Source organism: Cervus elaphus, chromosome 1 (assembly GCF_910594005.1).
Source record: "Cervus elaphus chromosome 1, mCerEla1.1, whole genome shotgun sequence".
NCBI lineage: Eukaryota > Metazoa > Chordata > Mammalia > Artiodactyla > Cervidae > Cervus > Cervus elaphus.
In genome coordinates this window covers 63,391,507-63,403,924 of record NC_057815.1, presented here as the reverse complement: position 1 = coordinate 63,403,924, position 12,418 = coordinate 63,391,507, and the positions used below count along the sequence as shown (strand labels likewise).

Below are 12,418 nucleotides of genomic sequence, written 5' to 3'. Positions count from 1 at the left end.
TGTATTGATAGCTCTTATGTGTTTCTCCATTGCAGAATGTAGTATTAAAAAAAATGAATTATGATTAACATACAATATTATGTTAGTTTTGCTAATGAATTAGGTCATATGGACCCTTATTTGGGCCCTAGCCCAACTGAGGCCCCCTGTTCAGGCAAGGAAGGTTCTTTTCCTGTTCAGGTTTGCATAGTCAAAATGAAAACTAAGCTGAGATTGAAGCAGCACAAGTTTTATTAAATCTCCAGAGAATGGAGAAGCAGGAACTTAGTTCACAAATCAAATTGTCACCTAGGGGATGATTGAAAGTGAAGTGAAAGTGTAAGTCTCTCAGTCGTGTCTGACTCTTTGCAATCCCATAGATTATGCAATCCATGGAATTCTCCAGGCCTGAATACCGGAGTGGGTCCCCTTTTCCTTTTTCAGGGCATCTTCCCAACCCAGGAATTGAACCCAGTTTCCCACATTGCAGGCAGATTTTTTTTTTTTTTTTTTTTTTTTTTTTTTTTTACCAGCTGAGTCACAAGGGAGGTCCAAGAATACTGGAGTGGATAGCTTATCCCTTCTCCAGCATATCTTCCCAACCCAGTAATTGAAGTGGGGTCTCCTGAATTGCAGGCTGATTCTTTACCAAATGAGCTATCAGGGAAGCCCAGGGGATGATTAAGGCAAGACTTTAAGGTCAAGGTCAATGGAGGGGGATGTTGGTATATGTCTTAGTTTTCCAGGAACAAGTGGGGTTCTTCCTAGAACTGCTTTTTTGCCCTTGTATGATCGTTTTGCATCTGAGTTGTAAGAAGATAGAACCATTGTGGTGTGGATAGGCAGAGATCTCAATGTAATTGGTCGGTGGTGTGTAATCCAGAGTCAACATCATCAACCTGATTTCAAACAGTCTGGGATCTTTGTGCTTGTGATCAGCATATAGTTAACTTCTTCCCAGTGGTGGTTTCAGTATCTGCAAAACAGCTCAAAGGACATGGCTTACTATATTATCAATAGCTGTTGAGGAGGAAGTTAAAGGTCCTTGACTTTGTTTAGTGGCCAAACTATTATTGCCTTGCTTTGCTTCATAGTTTTCCTTTCTTTCTGCATTTTCTCTCATGAAACTTATTCTTTGTAACTAGAGGAAGGCCTGTGAAGCTAACATTTTTCTACAAACAAGAGATAGGTGGAAGATAGGATGGGGGCTGTCCTGGGAAGACCCTATAGGTTCCTACTTGGTTATGGTTTCAGGTATACAACATAGTGATTTAATATTTTTATACATTTGAAAAAGATAGGACACTGAAAGATGAACCTCCCTGGCTGGTAGTTGCTCAATATGCTACTGGAGATCAGTGGTGAAATAAATCCAGAAAGAATAGAGACAGAGCCAAAGCAAAAATACCCAGCTATGGCTGTGACTTGTGATAGAAGCAAAGTTCAATGCTATAAAGAGCATATTGCAAAGGACCCTGGAATGCCAGGTTCATGAATCAAGGCAAATTGAAAGTGGTCAAACAGGAGATGGCAACAGTGAGTGTCACCATTTTAGGAATCAGCGAACTAAAATGGACTGGAATAGGTGAATTTAACTCAGATTACCATTATATCTACTACTGTGGGCAAGAATCCCATAGAAGAAATGGAGTAGCCATCATAGTCAACAAAAGAATTTGGAATGCATTTTGGAATGCAGTACTTGGATGCAATCTCAAAAAAGACAGAATGATCTCTATTCATTTCCAAAGCAAACCATTCAATATCACAGTAATCCAAGTCTACGCCCCGACCAGTAAAGCTGAAGAAGCTGAAGTTGAATGGTTCTAAGAAGACCTGCAAGACTTCCAGAACTAACACCTAAAAAAGATGTCCTTTTCATTATAGGGGACTGGAACGCAAAAGTAAGAAGTCAAAAAACACCTGGAGTAAGAGGCAAATTTGGCCTTGGAGTACAGAATGAAGCAGGGCAAAGGCTAATAGAGTTTTGCCAAGAGAACGCACTGGTCATAGCAAACACCCTCTTCCAACAACATAAGAGAGGACTCTACACATGGACATCACCGGATGGTCAATACTGAAATCAGATTGATTATATTCTTTGCAGCCAAAGATGGAGAAGCTGTATACAGTCAGAAAAAACAAGACTGGGAACTGACTGTGGCTCAGATCATGAATTCCTTATTGCCAAATTCAGATTTAAATTGAAGAAAGTAGGGAAAACCACTAGACCATTCAGGTATGACCTAAATCAAATCTCTTATGATTATACAGTGGAAGTGAGAAATAGATTTAAGGGACTAGATCTGATAGACAGAGTGCCTGATGAACTATGGACAGAGGTTCATGACTTTGTACAGGAGACAGGGATCAAGACCATCCCCAAGAAAAATAAATGCAAAAAAGCAAAATGGCTGCTGAAGAGGTCTTACAAATAGCTGTGAAAAGAAGAGAAGCAAAGAGCAAAGGATAAAAGGAAAGATATACCCATTTGAATGAAGAGTTCCAAAGAATATCAAGGAGAGATAAGAAAGATTTCCTCAGTGATCAGTGCAAAGAAATAGAGGAAAAAAATAGAATGGGAAAGACTAGAGATCTCTTCAAGATAATTAGAGATACCAAGGGAACATTTCATGCAAAGATGGGCTCAATAAAAGACAGAAATGATATGGACCTAACAAAAGCAGAAGATACTAAGAAGAGGTGGAAAGAATACACAGAAGAACTACAAAAAAGATCTTCACAACCAAGATAATCACGATGGTGTGATCACTCACCTAGAGCCAGACATCCTGGAATGTGAAGTCAAGTGGGCCTTAGGAAGCATCACTATGAACAAAGCCAGTGGAGATGATGGAATTCCAGTTGAACTATTTCAGATCCTAAAAGATGATGCTGTGAAAGTGCTGCACTTAATATGCCAGCAAATTTGGAAAACTCAGCAGAGGCCACAGGACTGGAAAAGGTCAGTTTTCATTCTAATCCCAAAGAAAGGCAATGTCAAAGAATGCTCAAACTACCACACAATTGGACTCATCTCACACACTAGTAAAGTAATGCTCAAAATTCTTCTAGCCAGGCTTCAACAGTACATGAACCGTGAACTTCCAGGTGTTCAAGCTGGTTTTAGAAAAGGCAGAGGAACCAGAGATCAAATTGCCAACATCTGTAGGATAATCAAAAAAGCAAGGGCGTTCCAGAAAATCATCTATTTCTGCTTTATTGATTATGCCAAAGCCTTTGACTGTGTGGATCACAATAAACTGTGGAAAATTCTGAAAGAGATGGGAATACCAGACCACCTGACCTGCCTCTTGAAAAACCTATATGCAGGTCAGGAAGCAACAGTTAGAGCTGGACATGGAACAAGAGACTGGTTCCAAATAGGAAAGGAGTACATCAAGGCTGTATTTTGTCACCCTGCTTATTTAGCTTATATGCAGAGCACATCTTGAGAAATACTGGGCTGGAGCAGCATTTCTGGATTCAAGATTGCCGGGAGAAGTATCAATAACCTCATATATGCAGATGGCACCACCCTTATGGCAGAAAGTAAAGAGGAACGAAAAAGCCTCTTGATGAAAGTGAAAGAGGAGAGTGAAAAAGTTGGCTTAAAGCTCAACATTCAGAAAACTAAGATCATGGCATCTAGTCACATCACTTCATGAGAAATAGATGGGGAAAAAGTGGAAACAGTGTCAGACTTTATTTTTTGGGCTCCAAAAATCACTGTGGATGGTTATTGCAGCCACAAAATTAGAAGACGCTTACTCCTTGGAAGGAAAGTTATGACCAACCTAGACAGCATATTAAAAAGCAGAGACATCACTATGTCAACAAAGTTCCATCTAGTCAAGGCTATGGTTTTTCCAGTGGTCATTTATGGATGTGAGAATTGGACTGTGAAGAAAGCTGAGCACCAAAGAATTGATGTTTTTGAACTGTGTTGTTGGAGAAGACTCTTGAGAGTCCTTTGGACTGAAAGGAGATCCAACCAGTCCATCCTAAAGGAGATCAGTCCTGGGTGTTCATTGGAAGGACTGATGCTGAAGCTGAAACTCCAATACTTTCATCACCTCATGAGAAGAGCTGACTCATTGGAAAAGACTCTGATGCTGGGAGGGATTGGGAGCAGGAGGAGAAAGGGATGACAGAGGATGAGATGGTTGGATGGCATCACCGACTCGATGGACATGAGTTTGGGTGGACTCCGGCAGTTGGTGATGGACAGGGAGGCCTGACGTGCTGCGATTCATGGGTTGGCAAGGAGTAGGACATGACTGATCAACTGAATTGAACTGAACTGAATGAAAATCTTACAGTATGTTTTGTACTTTTGAAATTTTCATACTTATTTGTAGTTATCTTCCTGCATTAACTTTTACTAACTTCACAGCTTTAATTTAAGATTTTGGTATTTTACTCATTTGGAGTATGCCCTTCTGTCTATATGATATTAAGTAGAAATCCACTTTTATTTACTGATTTTATATAAAAAGTCAACTTTACCAGAGATATAAAAAATATATCTGCAATTTTTTTTGTCTTTTTGTAGTGATTTATTATGTGAAAGTGAACATGTTAGTCGCTTAGTCCTGTTAGACGCATTGTGATCCATGTACTGAGGCCCATCAGGTTCCCTTCTCTGTCTATGAAATTCCCCAGGCAAGAATTCTGGAGTGGGTAGTCATTCCCTTCTCTAAGGGATTTTCTTGTCCCAGGGATCCAACCTGTGTACCCTGCACTGCAGGCAGATTGCAGATTCTTTACAGTCTGAGCCACTAGGGAAGCCCTCTTAAATTTTTTTAAATTCTTGTACATAAATGGATGGATCTCTATTATACTTTGCAGTTATTTTTATAGTTCTATATATCTTTTTGAGACTATATATTTAATTTTATTATCATGTTTTTGTGTTATGTTTTAAAGCTCTGACTTTTACTTTAAAAAGTGACTATTTCATCTATGAACTTTTAATTTCCTTATAATTTTACAGCAGGTTACCACATTCCCAAAAAAATGCAATTAAAAGAATGGTTTGTATTGCATTGAATTTGTGAATGACAATATATTATAATAACTTCATTGATTAATTCAGATCATTTCTGTTAGATTAAAATTAAAAGATATACTTAATATTTGGGGCTGATTTCTAGATACTTTATAACATTTGTTTCTATAAAAGTGTAATCTTATTTTAAATCATATTTGAGGCTATATATTCCTTATATATTTTTTAAGTTAATATTGTATCAAAAATAATTGCTTTATCTATGTATTAGTTGGTTTTGCTGGGAAAATTGATATATCTTATATTTTAAATGGCAATTTGATTTCTTCTTATCCAATCTTTATACATCATGATTCTTTATAACACTGACAAGTAATCTATTTTTGCATATGAATGGTGGTGGTGGTTTATTTGCTCAGTCATGTCCAACTCTTGCGACCCCATGGACTGTAGCCTGCCAGGCTCTTCTGTCCGGGGGATTCTCCAGGTAAGAATACTGGAGTGGGTTGCCATTTCCTTCTCCAGGGATCTTACTGATCCAGGAATCAAACCAGGGTCTCCTGCATTGCAGGCAGATTCTTTATCTGACTCAGTCACAGGGAAGCCCCTTGCATATGAATGCTAAACCTGAAACTCAAGTACTGTATGTGTTTCTTTTGTGTTCTCTAAATCTCCAATAAATTAAGTTGATGAAGATTTTTGTTCAAAATTTTATATCATCCCTATTTTTTCCTGTTATATTAATTATTGAGAGAAGAACATTAAAATCTTCACTGATTTTGGTACTTTTTTCTATTTTCTCCTTTATTTCTCTTTGTTTTGGTTTCATGAATTTTGAAAATCAAGTATTAAATATAAAACATAAACAAAACTGTAAGAACTCTTGAGTTTCCACAGAATTTCCTGTCTAGAAGGCACATAAGAAACCCCAGTGACAGCCTGTCATCAAAAACTTAGAGTCAAGCTGCAAAGATTTATGATCAGGCTGTAACGGGCTTCAATCCCTTTATGAGTATCTCAACTGTGGCTTCTAAGGTTTTTGCACTTAAAAATCCCTCACCCCCTCATCTGTCTCCTCACCAGGAGGATTCTTTTTTTCCTCATTGCCCAAGGTCATGTGTCCTGGTTTGCAAACCTTGTGAACAATAAAGCCATCCTTTTGCTTGAAGATAATTCTGATTCTTTTCTGAAATTTATTTCTAATTTAGGAAGACATTACTCAAAAGTGGGATTGTTGGATTATATGAAAAGAGTGTATTTAATTTCAAAGGAATTGTCAAACTATTTTCTCAAGTGCTTGTAGAATTTTGCATTTCTATTAACAGTCATAATGCTAATAATTCCAGCACCTCCACAAACTTGATAGCACTCAGTATTTGTTTTTTGTTTGCTTTTTTATTTGGTCATTCTATTGGGTGCCTACTCTTATGTCATCATGGTTTTAATTTACATTTCTTTTATAGATAATTATGTTGAAAATCCATTTATGTGCTTACTTGCCATTCTTATATTCTCTTTGGGGAAATATCAGTTCAAGCTTTTAAAGTACTTTTTAAAGTGTTATTTGCTGTCAATTTGTTGAATTTTGATAATTCTTGATATAGTCTAGAAAGTATGATCCATGAATTTTATCTTAAGTTATAGTTAATCTTTTCTTTTTTTTTTAAGCATTGTATTTTCACATCAGAGATTTTTAATTTTTGTGAAGCTAAATGCACATACTTAAAGCTAGACAAATTGAAACTCAATGATCTTTTTCTTGTTGGTTTTGATCACAACCCCCTTCTTCTACCTCTTGGTGGGGATCAAGGCGAACAGGACAGTGACCGTTCCCTGATGCTGTGGCTCCCAGGGCCCCTACCTTTGCCCCTAGACTTCTGAACACAGAGCTCTTACAACAGGTTCTGCCAACTTTGCCAGGCCCAGGGGCCCTCTCGCAGACTGGTCACCTGTGTCCTCTTGGGATCTGCTCCCTTAATGACTTTTCTTGAAGGCATCATAGAACTGAGATTACAGGGCAAATCACCGCCCACAAATAGAAAGAGCTTTGAGTTTCTTCTTAGGGCCTTAGACAAGAATAAAAGGATAGACTGCAGGATATAAAGGTATATTTAAATACCTTATCATATTTATTGACTTTACCCCTAATTTATTCTATTTGGAAAATGAATTATTTTGTTTTAAGCTTTTCTATGCTGCTTCTCTCTCTCTCTCTCTTTTTGAATCTGTGTTCAGCTATTCTGTTTAAACACACAAGCTGATATTATTCTTGATATCTTCATATTTAATGGGCTTCCCTTGTGGCTCAGCTGGTAAAAAATCCACCTGCAATGCGGGAGACCTAGGTTCAATCCATGGGTTGGGAAGATCCCCTGGAGACAGGAAAGACTACCCATTTCAGTATTCTGGCCTAGAGAATTCCATGGACTGTATAGTCCATGGGTCTCAAAGAGTTGGACACGACTGAGTGACTTTCACTTTCATATTTAATAATTAGCAATAGTATCTGAAAAAAATCTATTTTCATAAGTTAAAAATAAATTTAGCTCATACTGTACATAGTAAATTCCAAAATCTGTCCTAAGCACACTTTGTGCTAATCATTTACTCCTTGCTTTGATCTTCTGAATTATATCCTTATAAACCTTTTACAGGTGAAAGAACTGATGTACATCTATCAGTTTAAGAACATATCCAAAGACTGACAACTTGTTCAAGCATTCTCTCAAAAGAGATTACACACTTAACCACTATGCAACGTTTTTCTTTCCAGGTGAAATGGTCCCTACTGGGAATAATTGTCAAAATTCTGTGCAATAAAAGATGTTGACCACAGGTCCTGTTAGTGACTTGAGTGTACAAAGAATGAGTTCTTTACTATTTAAGTCCATTGTGTAGTATTAAGTTGGCTAAGTTATATGAACATATTAGGGACTGATTGAAATCATAACATATTTGTCAACTAATGGTTTGATTGAAAGAAATTTCTCTTCCTTACGATTAAATCATTTTGGTTTTGCTATAAGTCACCATAGTTATCCTAGCTTATATTGTGACACAGAAAGCTATTACCTTCCTTATCAGAAGTCTAGACGGCAGACAACTGTAGTTTTGGCTCATATATACATTTTAGGTAAAAAAGGTAATTAAAGTTTGCCTAAAGGCATACTAATTAATAAAAACAAAACTGTGGTTAGTGTGAATTGATAAAACATATATTCAGAAATCAACCTGAGAAAATGAACTGAGTGTTTTTATATTCTTATACTATTTATTTAGTTATATCACATTTGGGGATATGATGTAAAATAATATTGAAATAACTGAATATTAAACTATATAGAAAATAAAAAACTTTGGTGAAATATATTAAATATTTTCCAAGTGGAACTTTTTGATACCATTCTGATTTGGTTTTATTATAACATAAGTTTATAAAGATCATTTTTTAAAAGTAAAATATACAGCACCAAATATTGCTGCTATAAGACATCAGTTCAGTTCAGTCACTCAGTTGTGTCCAATTCTTTGTGACTCCATAGGCTGCAGCACACCAGGTTCCTTGTCCATCACCAACTCCTGGAGCTTGCTCAAATTCATGTTCATCGAGGCAGTGATGTCATCAAACCATCTCATCCTCTTGTGTCCTTCTTCTCCTGTCTTCAATCTTTCCCAGCATCAGGGTCTTTTCCAATGAGTCAGTTCTTCACATCAGGTGGCCAAAGTATTGGAGTTTCAACTACAGCATCAGTCCTTCCAATGAATATTCAGGACCAATTTCCTTTAGGATGGACGGGTTGGATCTCCTTGTAGTCCAAGGGACTCTCAAGAGTCTTCTCCAACACCACAGTTGAAAAGCATCAATTCTTTGGTGCTCAGCTTGCTTTATAGTCCAACTCTCACATCCATACATGACTACAGGAAAAACTTTGACTAGACGGACATTTGTTTTGACTAGACAGACCTTTGTTGGCAAAGTATGTCTCTGTTTTTTAATATGCTGTCTAGGTTGGTCATAGCATTTCTTCCAAGGAGCAAGAATCTTTTAATTTCATGGCTGCAGTCACCATCTGCAGTGATTTTGGAGTGCCCCCCAAATAAAGTCTCTCACTGTTTCCGCTGTTTCCCCATCTCTTTGCAATCAAGTGATGAGACCAGATGCCATGATCTTATTTTTCTGCATGTTGAGTTTTAAGCCAACTTTTTCACTCTCCTCTTTCACTTTCATCAAGAGGATCTTTAGTTCTTCTTTGCTTTCTGCCATAAGGGTGGTGTCATCTGCATATCTGACATTATAAATATTTCTCCCAGCAATCTTGATTCTAGCCTGTGCTTCATCCAACCTGGCATTTTGCATGATGTACTCTGCATATAAGTTAAATAAGCAGGGTGACAATATATAGCCTTGACATACTTCTTTCCCTATTTGGAACCAGTCTGTTGTTCCATGTCCCGTTCTAACTCTTGCTTCTTGACCTGAATATGCATTTCTCAGGAGGCAGGTCGGGTGTTCTGGTATTCCCATCTATTGAAGAATTTTTCCACAGTTTGTCATAAGTAAGTCATAGAAAACCCCAGAAAAAATAGTTGGAGACTAGGGCTGAGTTATTCATCACTGTAGCCATGACTTTGAGGATCATGTTCTACAAATTTGCTGGAATTTACATGTTTTAGTTTTCAGAAATTTTTTTGTTTAGGAAAAAGAGACCAATCACCCGGTCACGAATCTGTTTTGTCTTGATACCATATACCAAGGGATTGACTGTGGGGGGCACCAGAAGGTACAAACTTGCAAAAATGATATGGACACTTGGAGGCACCTTCTTGCCAATGCAGTGAGTTAGAAAGCTAAAGAGGGCAGGTGTGTAGGAGACAAGGATGGTGCACACATGGGCGGCACAGGTGCCCAGTGCTTTTGAGCGGGCATGCTGAGAGGAGAGCCGGAAGACTGCCTGAAGGATTTTGAGATAGGATGTGGCTATGAGCCCGAGGTCCAATACCATCACTGAAAGGGCCACAGAGATTCCATATGCTCTATTAACATGGGTGTTTGCACTAGCCAATTTCACCACAGCCATGTGCTCACAATAGGCATGATTGATGACATATTTGGTATAATATGGTAGTCTTCTAATGAGAAAGGGACCTGGCAAAACCATGAAGATAGCTCGGACCACACTAGCTAGACCCATTTTAATGACCATTGTTGTTGTCAGGAGGGTTGTATAATGTAGTGGGATGCAAATAGCTACATAGCGATCAAAGGCCATGGCAACTAAGAGGGCTGACTCAATTATGCAAAATGTGTGGATGAAATACATTTGTGCTAAGCAGATATCAAAGTCAATCCAGTGTGCATCCAACCAAAAGATGCCAAGCATCTTGGGGGCTGTGGAAGAGGCAAGGGCCATATCATTCACTGCCAGCATGCAAAGGAAGAAATACATAGGCTGGTGGAGGCTTGGCTCTAGTTTGATGGTAATGATGATTATGCTGTTCCCCAGCATGGTCAGGGAAAACAGGAGGCAGACAGGAATGCCGATCCAGCAGTGAAAATCTTGCAAGCCAGGAATACCAACCAAGAAGAAAGATGAAATGTAGTGATGAGTAGTATTGTCTGCCATGTTAAAAGTCACTAGGTTGCATGCTTAGACAGAAAGTAGCTGGTCAAATCCCTCTGTGCAGAAAGTAGGATGACAGACTGTTTTTTCCATAGTCCTGTATGTGTGGAATCCAGGCACACTGTGTAATGACCTGCTTGAAGGGCTGACTCTTCTTCTAAACCTCTGTCAATCATCAGGTTAACCACGTCCCCATACTTAGTCCTGGAATCTTCACCTGCAAATGAAAAGATTGAATTTATTTATTTCAGATATTTTTTCCTGAGTTTTCAGGGTTTTTTTTTTCCCCAGTTCTACCTATAGCATGTATTTCTTGTTAAAGGATCAGTTAGCAACATAATAACTTCATCACTGTGCCAAAGCCAGTGCTGGATTCTTATATAAACAGTTTTAGAAAAGAAGTAAGTCAAGTTGTCTTTTCAAGAAAATTGAGATCAAGTATGAATACACATACATAAACACACATAAAAATTAACATAGATTTCAAAATGCAATCATTATTTTAATAATACTCTTATCCATAGAGCACATAATAGAATAAGACCTGACTCTAAAGCATAAAAACAAAACATGAAAATAAGGACAATAAGGGCTTAATCATCAACCAAAGACAAATTTTTCCTATTTTAGATTGACTCCATAAGAATATCTGAAGATGGACAGCATATCACAACCATATAAAAAGGAAAAAAAAATGGATGTTTTATTTCTTTATGCTATCAAATGATCTATAGGTGCTGCAAATAAGCACAGAAGTGTTGCTAAGCTCAGCCTTATTTCTGGAAAGCCAACAATCCCTGCTGAAGGCAGCCCTACATCTGAATTTGGCATCCAACCTTCCTGATGAGAGAGAAGGGCAAAGAAAATGCAATTCAGCTTTTTTGGTCTTAACAGCAAAAGTAGTTTCTGATGACTCTTGCCCTGATCACCTTCTTTAGTTATAATAACTGGGCCCTATCCTTCCTAAGATCCAGTTTCTACCTAGTACTGTAATTCTGGAATATGCACTCCATTTATCTTAACGTGCTTTTCAGTGTATAATTGTCCCCAACATCTTGCTCTGTGATCCTGAGTTCCATTTACATGAAAGTTAATGTATATTGAGAAATATACCTAATGGAAATGGTTCCTTGTATAGTTGTTTTAATAATATCTGTATGAAAAAAAGAAAACCTGTCAGGTTATGTGTCTTCCTCTATTAAACGTATGATACACTTGGCCTATGTGAGTAAGCATTTGAAGTGTATTATTGTAAGAAATTGAAAATGTAAAATCGGTCATAAATATTTCAAAAAAAATTCAAAACTTAACTTTAGCTACAATTTAGAATCCTAGAGTTTTGGAAACTACTACATAAGGGACAAACTCTATAACCTAGACAGGGAAAAAAATTAAGACAAAATCTACAATAGTGAACATTTAAATATGAAAAGTTTTCAAGTATCTATTAAACTTCTTCTCTTTGCAAATCCTTAAATGATTACTTTCCACTTGGAAACTTTGCCAGGTTCCATTCGTACACCTGTCTCTGGGAGAATCAAACACACAAGAGGTTAACCACCTAGAAATAAACCCATACCTTTTAGCTAGAAGTAGTTACATTATAAACAAGAATAATTTCTCTTGATAAATATAATAATTGAAAAATAGACTTTTAGTTTCCAACAAATTTATTTATAAGATGATAACATAATCCTTACCAAGAAAAAGTGACTTCCCCTTGCTTTAAAGGAAGGAGGCTTCCTGTCAGAGCCCTAGAAGGTGGCATACAGACAGGAAATTATGGAGAACTACCCCTAAGTCATAG

General features: G+C 37.4%; 1 protein-coding gene across 1 annotated transcript; it reads right to left on the bottom strand.

Annotated features, from left to right (window-relative positions):
* Positions 1–9,660: 9,660 nt before the first annotated feature.
* LOC122700123 (putative olfactory receptor 52P1) lies at positions 9,661–10,614 on the bottom strand. The gene has a single exon (XM_043912811.1). It carries the CDS (start codon positions 10,612–10,614, stop codon positions 9,661–9,663), a length of 954 nt encoding a protein of 317 aa, XP_043768746.1.
* Between the last annotated feature and the right edge of the window lie 1,804 nt (positions 10,615–12,418).

What these genes read in the sequence shown, in the direction of transcription:
- LOC122700123 (XM_043912811.1), bottom strand. Translation starts at nt 10,614, where the DNA reads ATGGCAGACAATACTACTCATCACTACATTTCATCTTTCTTCTTGGTT.